The 22,435-nt window shown below is 42.7% G+C and overlaps 1 protein-coding gene across 1 annotated transcript; it reads left to right on the top strand.

Moving 5' to 3' along the window:
- Positions 1-286: 286 nt before the first annotated feature.
- LOC143593553 (uncharacterized) lies at positions 287-1,165 on the top strand. The gene has a single exon (XM_077073152.1). The coding sequence runs from the start codon at positions 287-289 to the stop codon at positions 1,163-1,165; it is 879 nt and encodes a 292-aa protein (XP_076929267.1).
- Positions 1,166-22,435: the final 21,270 nt, after the last annotated feature.

Genomic DNA, 22,435 nt, shown 5'->3' with positions numbered 1-22,435 from the left:
CAGATGAAATCCCCCAACAACCTCAAGGAGCTACAAAGACCGAATGGGAGGCTTGTAGCTTTAAACAGGTTCCTTTCCAAAATAGCAGAAAGAACCTTGCCCTTTATGGCCGTTCTAAGGAGAAGTACGAAGAAAAGCAAATTCTGCTGGGATAGGGAGGCAGAAAAGGCCTTCCAGGACTTAAAAAGGCACCTTTGTGAGCTCCCTACAATAGCAACCCCCCCAACCCAGTAAGATGCTAACATTATATCTATCCTAGACAACAAAAACAATAAGCTCGGTGTTGATGGTCGAAAAGGGGGAGGCACAGATACCTATTTATTTTGGTAGCCGCACTTTAAAAGGACCAGAGGAGAGGTACTTGCTAGTAGAAAAGTGGGTGCTAGCCCTCATCTACATGGCTAGAAAGTTGCGAAGTTACTTTCAAGCACATGTAGTACAAGTGCTCACTGACCAACCTTTGCAACAAGTATTGTCGAAACCGGAATTTTCAGGAAGGTTAACAAAGTGGGCAATTGAACTGGGAGATCACACACTCGAGTACAAACCGAGAACCGCCATCAAAGGGCAGGTTTTAGCAGACTTCTTGACAGAAACAGAAGGGGAAAAGGAAGAAGAAAAGGGGGAAGCGTCCTCTCCCAAAGAAAGCGAAGGGAAAGAGGAAAACAAGGGGGAAGTTTTAAGGAAACTATACACAGACGGGGCCTCCAACGAGGAGGGAAGTGGGGCCTGGCTCATTCCAGTAAGCCCTAAAGGAATCGAGCTAACTTATGCCATACGACTGGGTTTCCCTAGTACCAACAATGAAGCAGAGTACGAGACACATCTAGCTGGCCTCAGAATAGTCAAAGGGGTAAGGGCAAAGAGAGTTCGAGCTCACGTTGACTCCCTCTTAGTGGCTAATCAAGTAGGGGGAAGCTATGACGCTAGAGACCCAAAGATGAGGGAATACCTCAAGGTCACACTGAAACTACTAAAGAAATTCAAACACGCAGAGGTAGTGCACATCCCCAGAAGCTCTAATAAAAAAGCTGACGCATTGAGTAAATTGGCTGCGGTTTCTTTCGATCACCTAGGTAGGGAAGTAAAGGTAGAAACTCTCAAGCAACCGTCAGTGACAGAGGTAATGGTCACCCATGTAGGGGTAAAGAAAGCAACTGGATGACCCCACTCATAAGATACCTCCGGGAAGGAAAGGTTCCAGAGGATAAAGAAGAAGAAAGGAAGTTGAGGGTCAAGGCCCTACAGTATGAAATCATTTAGGGAGACTTGTATAGGAAGTCCTGCTTAGGACCCTCCCTCAAATGCATTGACTTGGGGGAAGTAGAGTATGTGATAAGGGAGATACATGAGGGGATCTGTGGAATGCATATGGGGGTGAAAATGGTGGTCGCCCGAGCCATGAGGGCTGGGTATTACTGGTCGGCCATGTTTTTGAGTGTTGTCAAAGAAATACAAAAGTGCGACCATTGCCAAATACATGCACCAGTAGGAAGAAAACCGAAGTCAAACCTAATACCGGTAAGCTCCTCATGGCCTTTCCAAAAATGGGGGATAGATATAGTAGGACCCTTTCCAGAAGGAGCAGGAAAGACAAAATTTCTATTTGTGGCGATTGATTACTTCACAAAATGGGTGGAGGCCAAGCCATTGCGTACAATCACAGGGCAACAGATTAAAAGGTTCGTGTGGAAGAGCATTATTTGTAGGTTTGGGTTGCCATATGCCATTATTAGCGATAACGGAAAGCAATTCCCCAACAATACTTTCCGAGAATGGTGCAACCAGCTAAAGATAAAGCAAGTGTTCACATCGGTAGCCCATCCCCAGGCTAATGGTCAGGTAGAGTGGGCAAATAGAAGTGTGGTGGAAGGAATCAAGGGAAGGTTAGGAAGGCAGTGGGATTCATGGGTGGAAGAGCTACCTCACGTTCTGTGGGCACACAGAACCATGCCAAAAACCAGTAATGGGGAGACACTATTCAGCCTAACATATGGGACGAAAGCGATGATACCAACAAAAATTGGGGCACTAACACGTCGAACCTTCCAAGTGGAAGACGGGAATGAGGACGATTTACTATTAAACCTGAACTTAGCAGAAGAGAGAAGAGAGGAGGCAGCAAGACGGAAGGTGTTGTACAAGAAGAAGATCAAAAAATATTACAACACAAGGGTCAGAGAGGTCAAGTTTAGAAAGGGGGACTTGGTATTGTGAGAAAACGAAGCAAGCAGGAAGGAGGATCAGGGAAAGTTGGGACCAAAATGGGAAGGGCCCTATGAAATTATGTGGGCCGGGGAGAAAGGGGCCTACAAACTGGCCGACCTAGCGGGGAAAGAGATTCCAATAACATGGAACTCTATGCAGCTTAGAAAATATTATGCGTAAAGGCGTCAACAAGAGAATCAAGGATCAGACAAAATAAGGAACCTCCCCACGAGGAAGGCCAAGAAAACATAACTTTTGTTTTTGTATAATGCTAATGTAAACGTGATCCTAATGCATGAAAGTGTTTTGGGAAAACAAAGCGTGTAGAGACAAAAAGTGAGTCCGTCTCACCAAAACACAGTAAATATAGCACACGAGTTCGTCTCGGAAAAGCTCACATAACACTCCCTTTTAAAGCGTCCTAAGGAACAAAAAGGGAAGGCCTCGCCGATAGGCTATATGGTTAACCAATAATTACTTGTGAGCTACAAAAGCTACGATAAAGTGCAAACACAACAGCTTATAAAAATACGAAAGGAAGCGATGTTCAAGCAAGCCCACACATGGGCAAACACAATCATTGTCTAAACAACAACCACATCATAACAAATACAAACAAAAAAGAAAGTAACATAATTGTTTGAATAAGGCAACCAACTACAAGCAAAAAACGCTAAGGGAGGGGAGAAGGAGGATCCACAACGGAGGCAAGGGCTTGAATGTCTTCTATGGAGATCTCGGGATTAGAGGAGACTTGTGCAAGGATAGGAGGAACATGAGCAATAAGGGCCACGAAAGCCTCTTGAGCCTCCGTCTCCGCAGAAGAAGAAAATGAAGGGACCTCTTGGAGAGTGGTCCCTTGAGAGCAATGCTCGTAACCTGCACGAAGACCATGTTGGAACCCGGAAGCAAAAACTGCTCGGCTAAAAGCATCCTGGACCTCCAACATTTCTATACAACCTAAAGCCTTGTCATATACATGATGGAAACCTTTGGAAATGATCCACCTCTTGTCCCCCTCAAGTTTCATTGCAACCCCCTGCAAACGGGAACATTCCCCCCTCAACCAATCAACTTCCCTAGACAAGCCTACAACCTTCTGCTCCTCTTAACCTTTGACAGCCTCCAACTGTTCCTTAGCAGACTTATGCTTAGCATGCTCACGATCCAAAGAGGTTTCCAATTCATGGATCTTCACAAGGGCAGGAGTTCCTTCAAGCTGAAAGAACACAAATAGTTTACAAAAAAAAAAAGAAGAAGAAGAAGAAAGAAAAAAGAAGAAGAAGAAAGAAGGAGAAGAAAGGAAACTAACATAAGCAATTTTGGCCTAAGCCTCAAGAAGAGAAGTGCGAATAGAGTCAAGATCGACAGCCTTCTTGCGAGCAATGTCAAGTTCAGTGGTCAAATCAGAAACTTGCTTCTTAGAGGACTCTAAAGCAGCCTCTAACCCAGGAACACCAAGACTCTTCTCTTCAGCAAGTGTAACCCTCCTCCGCATCTCCATGATCCTTTTAGTATAATCTTCAACTGATGTTTTCAAGCCGGCTGATGTGTTGTAAAACACACGTATTTTCCGCACGTTTTATCTACGTATTGTAATATATTTTATGTGCTTTTACTTAATTTTTATAGGTTTTACATATATTTAATAATCATGTAGGTTTTTGGGTTACAAGGAAGAGAAACCGAGCTTTTGGAGTAGTTTACGAGCCTTTTACGCATACGTTTTCAAGTAAAAACTCAAGGCCCGGTCCGTTACATCATGGAAAAGCCCAAGCCTACTATTATATTATAATATAAAAAAGAAAAGAAACCCTAAGGGCTGGAACTACTGGCCGATCGCAGCAGGGACAACAAGGAACCAAGGAGAAAATCTTTTTTCGGCTTAGGGTTTAATCATGTAGCGGCTAGGGAAGGAAGAAGACACAAGAACCAAGCCTCGGGATTGATTCTCCATCATGTTTGACAGCCAAGAGCAGCGCGGAATACCTAATATCCTTTCATCAATTTCATAGTTCATACACTTTAATTTTCTTGTTCAATTGTTAATTTGTTTTGCAATTGATTGAAAGATTGAATTTTTTATGACTAGGATTGGTTGTTGCATGATTGTTATGATGATTGGTATGAGTTTAATGACGATTTTAATGAGTATTTGCTGCTGTCCAATTATGATTCTCGGCTAATCTTGTTAGTTCTACCTAGGGATGATGTTAATTGTTAGGTTTTGATAGGTTTTATGGATTGTTTGATTGATAGACCTTAATTGCTATTGTAAAGTTTGATTTAGACATGAAATAGGTTGTGTTTAAGGGCTAGAAATATTGGTTAATTCATTGCATAAACCCCGTGTGTCGGTTGATTAGTTTTGTATTGATTGATCGGTGCATTGTTTGATTCTAGACTTTGTGTTTAGGGTTTGTTTGCGGTAGGTACCACCGTAGGGTTTAGTTGCGTGATTATTTGGATTAAGTACAGCGGTTAGACACCTTCTTTGAGATCGATAGGTGATAAGAAGTAGGGTCGTCTCATTATCTTTGCATGCTAGAATAAGGATTGCGCGAGAGCGAGTTCGTTTCTTGTCAGGTTTAGGTGTTTTGAGCGACTAGTTGATCTGTTTTGGTTTAAGTTGAATTGTTCCTCTATCCTTGGTTGTGTAGTATTCATTGCCATTAGGGTCGAGTGTTGTTGAGACCGAGAGGTGATCTAGCATTAGAACACGTTAGCAATTGTTTCCCGGTTTGGTCGTTTTAGCCGATTTTGAGTAGTTTAGGCTTGTTGAGTGAGACCGAGATGTAATCCAGTGAACCCGAGAGATCCTTAGTCGTGTCATCTTTAGGAACCGGTGTCTTGAAGTCATTCAATCCATTAGCTTGTTAGGCCCACAATTTGATTCGGACCTAGGTAGACGTTTTTCTCCATCCTAAGTTAACACAGTTAGTTCCCCGTTAAGTTTTTATTTTCGGTAAGTTTTGTCAGTCAGTTAGGTTAGTCCAGTTTAGTAATTAAAAAGAAAAAATCAATTAAATATTATTCTTAGGTAGGTCTTGTCTAGGGTTAGTGATCGTTAGCGTCTTACGTGTCCACGTGTTCGATACTCGGACTTCCTAGGTCTATACTACTTGCGATTGGTACACTTGCCGGTTGTGTGTGGTTTTAGGATTTTCGTTTTAATATTAAAGCTTAGTTGTGAGGGTCTTTGCTATTGGGTTATTAGACACACATCAAGTTTTTGGCGCCGTTGCCGGGGACACGGTTATAGGCGTTTTGAGAGCAATCCGAGTTAGGACTTACATTTTGTGCTACTTGCAATTATTTTTGTTTTATTTTACTTATTTGTTAGAATAGTGTAGATAATCTTATTTCTAATTATAGTTTTTATGCAACAGACTCGATCTCGTGGACCATCTGACACTGAAGCATTTCCCGAGCCAGAGAGAGAGTTTCGTGAGAGAAATCGTCCCGTTTCACCCTCATCCACTTCTTCATCCGTTGACTCCGACGATAGGGATAGGATCATGGGCGACATTCCACCACCGTGGAGGACAGTTGCGGACTGGGCCCGACCGGCCAATGCTGGCGCGAGATCCAGCATCGCACCACCCGCCATTGGAGTTGCTATGAACTGGCAGATCCGTCGAACATTCTAAATACCATTGCTCATTCTGCTCAGTTTCATGGGTTGCTTCACGAGAACCCGCACTCTCATCTTACTCACATCGTGCATATCTACGACACTCTCCATCTTGCGGGCATTTCCGAAGACGCCGTTAAGCTCCGCGTCTTTCCGTTTTCACTCGCTGATCAAGCGAGTCTGTGGCTCGAGTCCCTCCCACAGGGCTCTATAGCTACTTGGGCTGCCATGCAGACCCAATTTCTTGAAAAATACGATCCTCCGGCTAAGGCCGCTCGTTTGCGTAACCAGATACATTCTTTTCAGATGGAGGACACCGAGAGTTTTTACGAGACCTGGGAGCGATTTAAGAATCTATTAGTGTTGTGCCCGAACCACGGCTTGCAAGATTGGGCGGTTGTCGAGAAGTCCTATAATGGACTGACGTATGCGACACAGAGTATGCTCGACACGGCTGCGGGAGGAAATTTGCTGACGACAAAAGACCCCGATGAGTGTATCGCTTTGTTCAATGGGCTAGCTATGAGTGGATACCAAAGACCACCCGCCAGGGGTGATAAGACCGTCGATTCTATTTCACGTGGTATGCATTCGGTGGACACGACCACCACACTCACAGCACAGGTAGAGGCGTTGGTGAAGATGGTGAAGGACATGCAGACGAAGAGTAAGTTGTGTGAGATCTGCATAGGTGGGCATGATACCGTTTAGTGCCCATTCAGTTCGCAGGAGGAGGCCGTAGACTTCATAGGAAATCCAAACCGAAATCCAAATTCTTTCAATTCTTATAATTCGGGATGGAGGGGCAATCAGAACTTCAACTGGAGGAGCGGCAACCAGCCCGGTTTTCAGCAACGCCAGGGTTTATTTCAGGATGCCGGTGAGGGATCGAGCAGTGGGGAGAAGAAGCCCACTTTGGGGGAGATGATTGTGCAACAGACGCAGATGTTGTCGCAACTTATGACGCGTGAGGATTCCCGACACAAGGAGACACAGGAGAAGTTTCGAGAGTACGAGCAGTTCATGAGGAATCATGGAGCGTCGATTCAGAGTCTTGAGCGGCAGATGGGGGAGATAGCTAGTCGATTGAATGAGAGGCCATAGGGTGCGCTACCGAGTAACACCGAGCAAACCCCGAAGGGATTCGCTAAAGCTGTGACAACGAGGAGCAGTGCAGGGGCACGAGATGAGCCCGGGATTCAGTAGAGGTTTAGAGGAGGAGTCGTCGAGGAGCCTGCAGTAGTTGTAGAGGAGCAGGTGGCTGAGGAGATTCAGATGGAGTCTCCACCGGCCCAGGTGCATTAGAGGAGCAGCCCAGGGAGTTCAGCACAGGCCGAGAGACAGCAGCTACCGAGCGAGCCGCCGAGAGTCTACAAACCTAGAGTACCATACCCCGGGAGACTCCGCAGAGATAGAGATGAGGAGCAGAATTCCAAATTTCTTGATCTTTTTAAGCAGCTTCACCTTAACATTCCATTCCTTGAGGCACTGACTCAGATGCCTAAACACGCAAAGTTCCTTAAGGATATCCTTTTGAATAAGGAGAAGCTTGCTGAGGTCGCTTCCAGCCCATTGAGTGCTAGCTGTTCTGCTGTCTTACAGAGGAAATTACCAGAAAAGATGGCCGATCCAGGGAGTTTCACGATTCCCTGCATCTTGAGTGATGATACGGGTATTCATGCGCTGGCTGATCTCGGTGCCAGTATTAATCTCATGCCGTATTTCGTGTATCGCAAGCTGGGTCTAGGCGAATCGAGGCCTACCAGGATGAGTATCCAGCTTGCTGACCGTTCTGTGAAATACCCTCGAGGGGTGGTCGAGAACATGCTGGTTCGTGTCGACAAGTTCATCTTCCCTGTGGATTTTGTCATTCTCGACATGAACTACGATGATAGCGTACCACTGATTTTAGGCCGACCATTCCTTGCCACTGCACAGGCGTTGATCGACGTCTGCGAGGGTAAGTTGATTTTGAGAGTTGGGGATGAGAACGTCACCTTTGACGTTCGACAGTCACTGAAACACCCCAAGTCTGCTGATGACTCCATGTACTTTATTGATACCATCATGGAGCATGTTAGGGAGTTTTTCAGCGAGATCTATGGAGGATCTGCCTCCGACACTCAGATTCTCGATAGGGACAATCCGAAGATTGAGATGGTTGCCATGACCGATCAGTCAACGGAAGATGACGCTGAGTCACATCACCCAAAGTCTGAAGTGTCTGCTAGGATCATACGTGACGATCTGATGGACCGAACTTCTGTTGAAAGCCCCCCTCCTTCCTTAGAGCTTAAGGATTTACCTTCCCATTTGGAGTACGCGTTTTTGGACGAGGAGGGGAAGTTGCCGGTTATTGTCGCATCTGCTTTGACGGAGGTAGAGAGAGAGAGAGACTGTTGAGGGTGCTTCGAGAGCACAAGGAGGCCATTGCATGGAAGATTATCGACATCAAGGGTATCAACCCTTCGTTTTGCACGCATAAAATCCTTATGGAGGATAATTATAGGACAGTTGTTCAGCTGCAGCGGCGGCATTATCTGAAGATGCAGGAGGTCGTGAAGAAGGAGATCATCAAACTCCTTGATACGGGGATCATTTTCCCTATTTCTGATAGTTCGTGGGTTAGTCCAGTCCAAGTGGTTCCCAAAAAGGGTGGCATGACTGTCGTCACCAATGAGAGGAACGAGCTCATTCCCACTAGGACTGTGACAGGTTGGAGAGTCTGCATCGATTACCGCAGACTGAATGATGCAACGAGGAAAGACCACTTTCCTCTACCTTTCATTGATCAGATGTTGGAGCGTTTGGCAGGTCAGCAGTACTACTTCTTCTTAGATGGTTTCTCCGGGTACTTTCAGATTCCTATTGCTCCCGATGACCAGGAGAAAACCACGTTTACCTGCCCATATGGTACGTTTGCCTATCGACGTATGCCGTTCGGACTGTGTAACGCTGCAGCCACATTTCAGAGGTGCATGGTGGCTATATTTCATGACATGATCGAGGACTCCATGGAGGTGTTCATGGACGATTTTTCTGTGTTTAGGAGCTCTTTCGATCAGTGTCTCTCCAACCTTGAGAGGATGTTGGCCCGATGTATTGACACCAACCTAGTTCTTAACTGGGAGAAGTGTCACTTCATGGTACGCGAGGGCATCTTTTTGGGGCATCGTATTTCGAGTGCGGGGATAGAGGTTGACCGAGCGAAGGTCGATACCATCTCTAATCTTCCCCCGCCCACTTCCGTGAGATCCATCCGGAGTTTTCTGGGTCATGCTGGGTTCGATCGCCGGTTCATTAAAGATTTTTCTAAGATTGCGAGACCCATGACCAAACTCTTGGAGAAGGATGCCCCATTTGTGTTTTCTGAGCAGTGTATCGAGGCGTTTGATCTTTTAAAAGACAAACTCGTTAACGCCCCGATCATGATTGCTCTCGACTGGTCGCTTCCTTTTGAGTTGATGTGTGATGCCAGCGACTTCGCAGTCGGAGCGGTTCTTGGACAGCGGAAGGATAAACACTTGCATCCGATTTACTATGCGAGCCGGACCTTGAATGGTGCACATGAGAGTTACACCACCACCGAGAAAGAGCTTTTAGCTGTGGTGTTTGCATTCGATAAATTTAGGTCCTATCTTGTTCTGTCCATGACGATTGTGTACACGGATCATTCTGTCATTCGTTATCTCTTTAGCAAACAGGATGCTAAGCCACGTCTTATCCGATGGATCTTGTTGCTTCAAGTGTTTGATATTGAAATCCATGATAAAAAGGGGGTCGAGAATGTGGCAGCCGATCATCTTTCGCGTCTTGAGGGAGCTGAGTTAGGAGAGCTGGGGGTCAGGATTAATGACCACTTTCCAACAGAGAGTCTTATGTTTGTTTCGGCTCAGGATGAGGCTTTCCTATGGTTCGCCGACTTTGCGAACTATCTTGCGGACGGGTATTACCCGAAGATGTCTTACCAGCAAAAGGAGAAATTCTTTGCTGATGTTAAGTTTTACCTGTGGGACGACCCGTATCTTTTTCGTATAGGTGCTGACCAGTTGATCAGGAGGTGTGTTGACGTTAAGGAGGGATGGCAGATTCTGAGCCATTGCCATGTTGGAACCGACAGGAGGTCACCACGGTGCGAGTTTGACGGCAAAGAAGGTGTTTGATTGTGGATTTTATTGGCCTTCGATTTTTAAGGATGCGCACGCGTTTGTGAAGAGTTGTGATCGTTGCCAGCGTGTCGGCAACATCTCGTCGCGAAATGAAATGCCCCAGAATGCTATTCAGGTTTGTGAGGTTTTCGATGTGTGGGGCATTGATTTCATGGGACCGTTTCCATCTTCGCGTGGGAACAAGTTTATACTCGTGGCGGTTGATTATGTCTCGAAGTGGGTTGAGGCCAAGGCCTTACCCACTAATGATGCCCGAGTTGTACTCCGTTTTCTCAATAGCCTTTTTGCTGTTTTGGTGTCCCGAAGGCGTTGATCAGTGATAGAGGAACTCCCTTCTGCAATGCGCAGATGGAGAAGGCGTTGCGTTGCTATGGAGTCACCCATCGGCTTGCAACCGCCTACCACCCACAGACTAGTGAGCAGGTGGAAGTGAGTAATCGGGGAATCAAACGTATTCTTGAAAAAACGGTTGGTTCGAATCGTCGGGATTGGTCCGACAAGTTGGATGACGCGTTGTGGGCCTTCCGTAAAGCCTACAAAACTCTGACAGGTTCCACACCGTTTCGAATGATTTATGGGAAGGCCTGCCACCTGCCTGTTGAGTTAGAGCACCGTGCTTCTTGGGCCCTACAGAGGGTTAACTTTGATATGTCTGCCGCAGAGAGCACTCGTTTCCACCAGTTGCACGAGTTAGAGGAGCTGAGAGATCACACCTACGCGTAGTCATTTAGGTATAAGGAGCGGACGAAGGAACTGCACGATAGGAAGTTAAAGGGTAACAAGCAGTTTAAGTGTGGGGATTTGGTTTTAGTGTATAACTCCAGGTTGAGGTTATTCCCGGGAAAGTTGAGATCCCGATGGTCGGGACCGTTCACGGTCAATGAGGTCTTCCCACGGCACTGTTGAGATGGAGGATAAAGGCGGGAAGTTTAAGGTGAACGGTCGTAGACTGAAGCACTACATAGGAGAACCGGTGACTGATCAGACGGTCGAGGTATTCTACCTTGACTCGCTCTCCGAGACATAGACGTGATGGATGCACCACTCAGGAGACTGCCCGAGTTGTAGAGTTTGTATTTTTGTCGGTCGATTTAAGGGGTGTTACAAGATGAAACCGCTCGTACTCAATCTCCATTTGAGTCGGTCGATTTAAGGGGTGTTCCATTATTGAAAAAAAAGGAAAAAAATTATAAAAACCAAAAAAAAAAAAACACAAAAATATTTTTTATTTGTTTATGTTTTTGTTTTCCGTGTTGTACGCCGCTACATGCGAGCGAGTTTGAGTTTTGCAGGTTATATTATGCGCATGGCAGCTACGATGGCGTCTTGGAACAGGTTCTCCCGAGGTTGCGGCCGCGAATGAAATGCTATACGGTCGTTTGGACACTACTCAGCTGTTGAAGATTCTGCACACAAACCAGGGGAGTAACCCGTTCTTTGTTTTTACTCTTATATATTATCTTTTTGTTTTCTGTTTTCTGTTTTATTTTATTTCTTTTCCTTGTACTCATCGAGGACGATTTCGTTCTAAGTGTGGAGATGGGGTTTATTTTACTTAGTTATAGGAAACTTTTTGAAAAAAAATAAAATAAATAAATATATAAATAAATAAAAAATATTAAAAAAAATAAAAAAATAAAACTTTGAAAAAAAAAATAGTCCTTTGAAATATGTTTTCTCTACGTTAAACAGGAGATGATATTACTACCGAGTAGTGGTTATTTTATAACTTCTTGGTGCTTTCAATATATATATATATATATATATATATATATATATATATAATAAATAAGAACAGTGCCCATTAGACCCGCACGTAATGTATGGTAACTGAACGGTTTAGACTCAGTAATCGTGTGTCGGTAGGCTCAGCCTTTGAGAATGAAAGGGCGGTTTGGTTGTTGACCTAATTGAACCTCTTAAATGGCCTGACTTTAGTGGGAAACATCTTAGGGGTTTGTTTGTTTAACTAAGCTCGTGACAGGACTGGAATGAAAAGCCGGGTCATACTCAAGCCTCGAGTCACATGATCGTCTGTTTATATTAGCTGTTTTATCTTTTGTATTTGTTTATATTCAGGCAAAGCCATGTACTATGAGTATTAAAAAAAAATTGCAAAAAGCCAAAAGGCAGAAAAAGAAAAAAAAAAGAAAGAATGCATTTGTAATTGCGTGCACTTGAAAGAGAGTTTGAATTTATAGTTTGTATTTGAGTCGAAATGTTTTAATCATGTGGCAATAAGTTTAAGTGAAGTTGGGGTGGCTCGGCCGGTAAAACCATAATGGAATTGGTGAAGTGGCAGCAGGGCTTTTAGGTGTGGGTTCCAATTAGTCATACAAATTAATAGAATTGTCACGCTGTATTTGCCTCGGTAAGTATTGGGGGCATGGGTTTAAAGTGGACAGCAATACCGGCAATCGACCTGATCTAGCTTAATAGGTGAAAGTTGGAAGAAATATTTGGGTAACGGGTCACTTGTACTAATACTTTAAAAAGAAAAAAAATAATATTAATAATAATAATAAAAAAAATAAAACCAAGAGTTGTCGGTTGAACTCGGATATGATCCTGTGTAGTATTATTTTTCAGGGACGAAAAAGTCTTAAGTGTGGGGATATTTGATGTGTTGTAAAACACACGTACTTTCTGCACGTTTTATCTACGTATTGTAATATATTTTATGTGCTTTTACTTAATTTATATAGGTTTTACATATATTTAATAATCATGTAGGTTTTTTAGTTACAAGGAAGAGAAACCGAGCTTTTGGAGTAGTTTACGAGCCTTTTATGCATACGTTTTCAAGTAAAAACTCAAGGCCCGGTCCGTTAGATCAAGGAAAAGCCCAAGCCTACTATTATATTATAATATAAAAAGAAAAAAAACCCTAAGGGCTGGAACTACTGGCCGATCGCAGCAGGGACAACAAGGAACCAAGGAGAAAATCTTTTTTCGGCTTGGGGTTTAATCGTGTAGCGGCTAGGAAAGGAAGAAGACACAAGAACCAAGCCTCGGGATTGATTCTCCATCGTGTTTGACAGCCAAGAGCAGCACGGAATACCTAATATCCTTTCATCTATTTCATAGTTCATACACTTTAATTTTCTTGTTCAATTGTTAATTTGTTTTGCAATTGATTGAAACATTGAATTGTTTATGACAAGGATTGGTTGTTGCATGATTGTTATGATGATTGGTATGAGTTTAATGACAATTTTAATGAGTATTTGCTGCTGTCCAATTATGATTCTCGGCTAATCTTGTTAGTTCTACCTAGGGATGATGTTAATTGTTAGGTTTTGATAGGTTTTATGGATTGTTTGATTGATAGACCTTAATTGCTATTGTAAAGTTTGATTGAGACATAAAATAGGTTGTGTTTATGGGCTGGAAATATTGGTTAATTCATTGCATAAACCCCGTGTGTTGGTTGATTAGTTTTGTATTGATTGATCGGTGCATTGTTTGATTCTAGACTTTGTGTTTAGGGTTTGTTTGCGGTAGGTACCACCATAGGGTTTAGTTGCGTGATTATTTGGATTAAGTACAGCGGTTAGACACCTTCTTTGAGATCGAGAGGTGATAAGAAGTAGGGTCGTCTCATTATCTTTGCATGCTAGAATAAGGATTGCGCGAGAGCGAGTTCGTTTCTTGTCAGGTTTAGGTGTTTTGAGCGACTAGTTGATCTGTTTTGGTTTAAGTTGAATTGTTCCTCTATCCTTGGTTGTGTAGTATTCATTGCCATTAGGGTCGAGTGTTGGTGAGACCGAGAGGTGATCTAGCATTAGAACACGTTAGCAATTGTTTCCCGGTTTGGTCGTTTTAGCCGATTTTGAGTAGTTTAGACTTGTTGAGTGAGACCAAGAGGTAATCCAGTGAGCCCGGGCGATCCTTAGTCGTGTCATATTTAGGAACCGGTGTCTTGAAGTCATTCAATCCATTAGCTTGTTAAGCCTACAATTTGATTTGGACCTAGGTAGACGTTTTTCTCCATCCTAAGTTAACACAGTTAGTTCCCCGTTAAGTTTTCTATTTTCGGTAAGTTTTGTCAGTCAGTTAGGTTAGTCCAGTTAAGTAATTAAAAAGAAAAAATCAATTAAATATTATTCTTAGGTAGGTCTTGTCTAGGGTTAGTGATCGTTAGCGTCTTACGTGTCCAAGTGTTCGATACTCGGACTTCCTAGGTCTATAATACTTGCGATCAGTACACTTGCCGGTTGTGTGTGGTTTTAGGATTTGCTTTTTAATATTAAAGCTTATTTGTGAGGGTCATTGCTATAGGGTTATTAGACACACATCACCGGCAATTTCCTCTTGACTCTCATGGTAAAGGATGTTAGGATCCACAAATGCCTGACGGAGGGAAGTGCCCAACACCAAAGTCTGGTACAGATACGTTCCAAACTCCCCAACAAGGCTGTTCGGTAGCATGGACTGAACATGAGAGAAATCCGCAGGAGAAACAACTTGGGTCAGAAATTCATGGGCAAGTTGAGGGGTATTTACCGAGGAATTAACCGTTAAAGACCATTTGGGCATGAAAATGCCAACAAGCGGAAAACACCCGATGTCGGGTCGGAAGTAATCTTGGAAACAACAGGGTTCTTACCTTTCGGATCGGGCTCAGGAACAATAGAACTCTTACCTCTCAGATCAACATCAACAACAATGGGTTCAGCAGAGTCACGAGCAACATCAGAATCTAGGAACGAGAAATCAGAGTCCACATCAACAATTTCAGGAACGAAGGAAGAACTTTGACCGGTAGAAGACCCCAAATACATACGCTTGGAATTACGGAGATGGCCTTTCAGGGAAGAGTCAAACAAGTTGGAAGCAATGTTCTTGCGCTTCGGGGTATCTTGAACTGCAGCAGAAGAAAAACCGGGAGCATCAGAATCTAGGGAGGCATTAACAGTAGGGGCAACTTGAGATGAGGCAGCAACGGAAACAGGGAGTGTCACAAACTCAGCACTTTTCATAGGGAGTTTCTGCAAGATTTCCATCAGGTTCATTTCTGAAACAAGGAAAAAACAATTAGCAAAAAAGCAAAATGGGGAAAACAAACCAAATGCAAATAAAAGAATCAAAGGGTCACCCACCTTGGTCCCCATCAAGCATAGCTGGACGTGTCAACGGATAAAACCATATTTGACTAAGCCCTGCTAAATACAACAAAGGCTCGGGATAAGTCATGGCTTCTGTTTTATTTTGAACCAACAAATCATAAAGCCAATCAGACTAGTGGGAGGATCGGGGGCAGGATCATCGATCTTAGAAGCAATGTGACGGCGGCGAGTAAGGCCAGGGGTAAAAGAAGCAGTAACAAAAAAGAAGCCGTCTTTCCATTCTCAAGGATAAAACCCAGAAGGAATTTTAGAGACACAAGGAGGATACTTATCGCTAGAGCGTCGCTCAAACGTAAACCAATTGCCGTCCGCTTTCAAACGGTAAAATCGGCGAAACAATGGAACTGTAGCAGACCCACCCAAAGCTCGACAGGCCACTTCAAAATGAGTTACACGAAGAAAGCCTAAGGGATGAACTTGGGAAAAAAACAACAGATGATGTTTTAACAAGGATAACTAAAACTCAGTCAGGGGATAACGAATGTTCGAGAACTCGAGATTTTCACATATAAAGCTATAAAACCAGAACGACTGTTAGCTGTCTCGCCCAGACCAAGAAGGGTGGGGGACAAAGAAAGAGGAATATAGTAAGTCGAGCATAGAGAGGCCATCTTGACAAAGGACATAGTAGAAGATATGGTGGAGAGACCGTTGCGACTCATAATGAAAAGGAGAAAGATGATGACAAAACTGTGTAAAGGAGGAAGGACCCGCCGGAAAACTTTCGGAGAAAGGAGGGGATAATTATTGTGGGTGAAATGACAAGTAAGGAGCAGTTATGATGATCATGGGGAACATATAACCGTCAAAATTCAAACCAAAGAAACAAAAAGCTATTGGGCCGGAATCACAAGCAACGGCCAAAGGAAAAAGAGGCCTAAGTAAACCTTAGCAAGCAAAACAAGAATTCAAGAAATAAAAAAGGGGCCCAACTACTGAAAGCCGAAGAAGGCCCCGGGGAAAATAAAAATGAGTCTATGGTTCTCGTCATAAATGTTGGGTCTATACTTGATGGTTTGCACTTAGTTAGGCTTGTTTTTGTGTTTTGTATGTAAACCGAGATCATTATGGATCTCGGTGGGCTCTAGGCTCTTGTTGGGCTAGTATGTTGGCTATCTTATATATAGATCTCTTTGTTTAGGGTTGGTTGGGTTGTTCAATTGGTGGTTTTGGCCGTCTAGTATCATCGGTGTATTAGATGAGTATTGTAAGCATAGTGCTTAAGCACTCGACGTTAATAATAACGTGTGTTTTGAAGCAGTCCTTTGTGTTCTGTGTCTTCTTGATATTTGTTCTTGAATCATCTTGTGTTGGATTTCCGCACCAACATCAAGATCAGTTGATATCATATTGAAAGATCCTCCACGGGACTTACAATTGGTATCAAAGCCTTGGACCTATTCAGGCTTGTTATTGTGATATCAACGGATTTAAGATCTAATCGTTTGGTGGTTTTGTTGTTTTCCGGCGAGTTGTTAATCGAAGAAGAAGAGGGTTTATTCTTGGTTAGAGATTTGGTCAATTTGGAAACAAATTTGAATCCTATAATTCACGGGATTCAGTTAGTTGCAAATCTTAATCAATAAATCCAGTTCTCGGGTAAATTTGGGTGTTCTCTGCTACACTTAATAGTTCTCGGCCTTTAAACAAGGGTTTTCGGCTTAAAATCAGTGTTTTCAGCCAAGGAATAGTGTTCTCGGTGGTTCTCGGTCAAGATTCTTGGTTCTCGGTCAAGATTCGTTGTCCTCGGTCAACACTTGTAGTACTCGGTCAATAACTTTGGTTCTCTGTCAACGCATTCAGTTCTCGGTCAAAGCTTGTTTTCGGTCAAAGCAAACTGTGAACTTAGTTGGGCCTGATCAATCTGATTTGGGCTTTGTGTATTGGACTTTGGAGTGTTTCTGGACTTAAAATTACTTTTGGACTGATTAAACTAAAATGGAACAATTAACTAACAGTAATGTGTCATCCAATGCTTCACTCCATCAAGAACTAGATTCCATAATGGGGACCACCACTCGTGTGCCTCGTCTACTGTCTCATGAGGGGTTCAGCGAGTGGAAATTTCGATTCGAGAAGTATGTTAAGATGAAAGATGCAAAAATCTGGAGAAGCATAGTTAGGGGACCCCAAATCATCACGTATCAACGTGAGAACTCAACTGAAGTTGTTGTGAAGCCTATTGCTATGTACGATGATGATGATCTTGCTAAAATTGAAGAGGATGAAATGGTTCTCTCAACCTTAACTATGGCACTCTCACCTGAGATTGCTCTGGGTTTTAGAGAACTTCAATCTGCTAAGGAGTTGTGGGAGGCGTTAATTGAGGTGTATGAAGGAAACGAAGACATGAAGAGAAGTCGCCAAGACCTGCTGCGACAGAAATTCAATATGTTTAATCATGTTTTGGGAGAGTTGTTGGAAACTCAACTTCAAAGGTTCATAGCTCTTGTGACTGAGATGAGATCTGCAAGCATCTATCTGGCAACTTCTGAAATAAACAACAAGTTAGTGAACTTACTACCCAAAAGTTGGGATATGAATGTTGCTGTTATCAAGAAGACAAAAGATCTCAACAGAATGTCTATTTCTGAAATGATGGCTACTATTAAGGCATGTGACATGGATGACAAGCAACGTGCAATAAACCATGCAAACTCCTACAGTGCAGCTGGGTACAATGTTGCCTCCAATAACGCCCTCATCTCACAAGACAGCTTCTCAATGTTTAAGGCCACTCAGCAACTTTCACCTCAAGGAAACTTCCAAATGTTTAAGTCCACTCAGGGCCAATCTTCTTCCATCCCACCTCAACCAGCTCCAGCATTTTTCACTAAATCTGCTCAATCTCCGGCTGATAATGGTAAACCTCTGTCATCTGGCGTTGCTCCTGGTCAGAACTCCAGTCAGATTTCCTCTATCCCGAAAGAAACTCAAGAGAACATAGCTCTAATGGCGGGGTTCATGAACTGCAACAATGCATTTCTAGCTGGTGATCTGGTTCAACATGTAGTTGCTGCTGAGCTTGATCAAATCCATCTAGATGATGTTGAAGAAATGGATATCTCTCGGCAAATCGCCATGGCAGTGTTTCGGGCCAAGAAATTCACTAAGAGAACGGGAAGGAACAATTGGAATATGCCAAACAATCAAAAGGTGGGTTTTAACAAGGACACTCTGAGATGCTACAACTGTCACGAGCCGATTCACTTTGCTCGTGAATGTACCAACCCAGGAAAGGAAGGAAACACGGAGAGGACGCTGGTTCCAGTGGGAACTGCTAGAGGAGAAGTTGGGGGTAGTTCGAGAAATGGTGAAAGAGGTTTGGTTGCTCAACAATTTTCCTGGGCCAATTATGCTCACGTTGAGGATGCTGAGGAAGAAAATGCTGCTGAGGTGCAAATCAAGGAACTTCAATTCGCATTCATGGCCTTCACTCCTCCCAGCTCATCTGAGGTAAGCTTTCAACCATGTTCTTAGGATTGTGTTGATAAAATTAATTTATATAAACTCCACAATGATAACTTGATTAGAGACATGGAAAGAGTGAAATCTGAAAATTTTAAACTTAAGAAAAATGAAAAAGCTTTCTTAGATAAAATAGAAGCAAATCAAAAGGATTTTTCTAAACTTAAATCTGAATTCAGCATAAAGTGTTGTAACCACCTAGATGCCAAGCAGGAAATTGCTGACTTAACCGCTAAACTGGAAGCCTCCAAAATAGAGATTTTGAATTTAAATGCTAAATTTGAAAGAGCTGAACTTGATTTCAAAAAATTCGAGGGTTCCAGTAAAGTAGTTAGTTCAATGATTGACAATCAGTTATGGTGTAAGGAAAACGAAGGTGAGGGCATAGGATATAGTCAGGTACCCCACCTTACAATGACAACTATGTTCGACTTCCTGTCACCAAAAAACAGGTAGAAAAGGTACAGGGCATGAAGTACGGTAAACAAGATAAGAATGACAAGTCTGATCCTGTGAATACAAATGTATCCACTTCAGGAGTGAACGATTCTAACGTGTTTGCTTCATTTGCAGAGAAAGTAATTGCTGAGGAATGGACTGATGAGGATGATGACTCTTGTGTTTCGTTTAATAAAGACATTAATTCTGATGTTTCTTTAAAACTGCTTGTTTTGAATTCTGTTAGTTCGACTGTTTGTGTGGGCTCTGGCTTTAAGAGCAAAGACAATTGTGTGGTTAATTCTGTTAAAACTGTGAAATCTGATGATGTGGTTTTTAATAAGAAAAATAAAAATAAACAATTTGCAAAAAACTACCCATCACCCAAGTTCATTAAAGAGGGATGCTCAAATAAACAAAAAGGGTGTCGAATCGAACAACATGTCTAAAGGTAAACATCAAGCTAAGCGACCTGACCCACACAATAGGTCAAGACAAAAGGTTCACCACAATGATTTTTATATAAAACGTCAAACTTGTTATAATTGTGGGATTCCTGGTCATATTGCTAGAAACTGTCCACATCGTCCATATGTTCCTTACTATGGATTTTATCAGAGGAATATGCCTCGTGATACCTATCGACGAAATTTCGGGCATCATAAGGTAAATCCCTCTGACGGTGATTGGAACAAGAACAAATCTGGTAGGTTTAGTCCTCATCAGACCAAGCCTAACATGTTTAGTAAAAGTGATAGAAACCATGATTCGACTTCAAAAACTAACTTGATTTCTAAATCACGGCCTGTCGGGAGAACAAATTCGTCTATTCCCTCTACACGCAAACCAGAGACTGAACCATCCATTCGTATGAACAACAGTAAATCTTACAATGGTAAACATAAATGGATGCCTAAGTCTCCGGTAAAGAAGGTTTCTTCTTCCATTTTAGATAATCGAGAAGATATGTCATGGCAGTTCGTAACGAGTGTAGATGAGTCAGGTGTACCCAGTGTTACTATGGACTGGGTGCGAAAGCCTAATTAATCCCGCACTTCGTGCAGGAGTAGCTATGGAGGAATATCATCAGACTTTGGTATGTTGATAGTGGTTGTTCCAGGCACATGACAGGAGACATTTCCCAGCTACACGACATGCAAATTTTTAATGGTGGGTATGTGTCCTTTGCGGGTGGAGAAATAGGGAAGATCATGCAGAATGGTACTGTAAGTAACGGTGTTCTAAAATTCAAAAATGTTAATTTTGTTCCAGAGCTGAAGCACAGTTTGTTGAGCGTGTCACAAATCTGTGATAAAGAGTTTTCAATTCATTTTACTAAGAAAGAGTGCTTGATTTTGAAACCTGGTATCATTATACCAGAAGATTGGATTCTTGTTCGATCACAAAGAAAAGATAATGCTTACGTGATCGACATGAACAAAAATGTTCCTGATGAAATAACCTGTTTGTTTTCAAAAGTGTCTGAACATAATGCCATGCTTTGGCATCGTCTTCTTGGTCATGCTAATACGAAAAATCTGAATCGTCTTGCTAAGAATGATTTGGAACATGGATTACCCGTTAAAGATTTTGTTTGTAGGTTCCCTGGATGGATCTGCACGAGATATCTCGATCTACACAGGTGCGGAATCCCTGCGTAGGTCGTTACGAGCGTAGAACACGAATCAAACAAACACACGATACGAATAAACGAACACACGTTATATTATAACCGAAACACGTGATATAATCACTGAATACAGACTCAATACTCTCTGGTTCTCACGTCTCTCAACTCAACACGTCTGTATACGATTACGTAACTACATCTAAGCTAAGCCGTAACCTAGCATATAAATACACGACAACTTCGCCTGGCATGTTCAGGCGAAGTTGTTGCTAACTTCGCTTGACTAACAAGTTCGCCTGATAAGCGAACTTGTCAGTAACTTCGCTTAAACATAAACAAAACACAATTAACATTACAGACTCGATTACAGACACACGACTATGAACTACTGACATTATGCACCAACAGACTCCCCCTTGGCAGTAGCTTCATATCTTTATCTTTAAGCACTTGTCTTGTAATCTTCATGCATGCACTCCCTCTCTTACACAGACCGTGACTACTCACTGATATTTTCTCGCTTCGTCTTTCCAAGCAGGAATATAGAATATATTCTTCTCGTTTAACACCTGCAGATCAGCTTTAGATAAATTAACAAGATGCATCGGATCATACACTCTTAGCACTTCTTGTTCGTCTTCGTCTTCCATCACGGCTTCAGCAGTCTGGCAATCCACATACCACCATTTAAGATCTTTCAGCACATCTTGAGGCATAGTCTTCATTGGAACCTCTTTCAAACACCGAATCGGCTTATATTTCATAACCATCCAAGGTTTGCCATCTGCTCTCATTCCTCTTTCAGTATCTTCAACTAATTTCCCTTTCTGTGGCTTCAACAATTCAAACTTTTTCTCTTTAATACTTTCTTTCCATACTATCTTCCTAATAACTCTGGCCATATTATCATCACTTCTATTAATCAACCCCAATCTGGCCAAATCCTTTACCTCACACTCAGGTAAGGTATTTAGAGATCTCAACGTCCTCTTAAAGTATTGGATCCCATCATATCTTTTCACCACGAACACTTTTAGCTGTTCATCATATAACCAACAGATAATGCCTTTCTTTGACTCAGCGTACCCTTTAATATTATAACTTTTCTTGAACATTGTAGGTACCACTGGCTTCTTCGTTTTGATAAACCAATGAGCATAGCCTTCCTTCCATCTAGGTTGCTCCTCCCATTCTGTATCATCAACTATTGTATCTTCACATACATTCGACTTCTCAACGGTTGGAAGCTCGTGTTCAACATTCTCTTCAACTATCTCATCTTCTTCAATATCATCTTCAATCACAATCTGTTCACCAATCTTTTCAATCTCTTCGACTGGCAATATATCATCATCACATGTAAATTCATCATCATCTAACATATCATCATCCAACTCCTTCAAGGCATCGATCACATCATCTCCCATCTCCTCGTCATCTACCATCACCACCTCATCACCACCAGCTGCACCTGCAGACTCCCCCTGAGCTGTGGAAGTCCCAAGAGCTTGAGTAGTTCTTGGAAACTCACCACCTGCACCTTTCGATGCATTGGGATCATCGTCTCTGTCATTCTTCTTCTTTGTCCTGAGCTCGTCGCCTTTACAGCTCGTCTCCCCCTGAGATGCCAAGAACTCCTTCATAGCATCTATAATTTTTCCATGTTCAACCAGGAGGGACGAATGTTGCTGATTCTCTGTTACTAGGCGCTGAATAGCCTGGGTCTGGATAAGATTTATCCTTGATTGCTCAGCCACGA

The sequence above is a fragment of the Bidens hawaiensis genome, unplaced genomic scaffold, assembly GCF_021521415.1.
Source record: "Bidens hawaiensis isolate Kalapana, Puna unplaced genomic scaffold, B.hawaiensis_p1.1 tig00042326_1, whole genome shotgun sequence".
In the NCBI taxonomy this organism is placed as follows: Eukaryota; Viridiplantae; Streptophyta; class Magnoliopsida; order Asterales; family Asteraceae; genus Bidens; species Bidens hawaiensis.
This window is presented reverse-complemented; position numbering and strand designations above follow the sequence as displayed.

Bases quoted from the DNA above. Each gene is read 5' to 3' on its own strand.
- LOC143593553 (XM_077073152.1), top strand. From the start codon at position 287: ATGGTCGAAAAGGGGGAGGCACAGATACCTATTTATTTTGGTAGCCGC.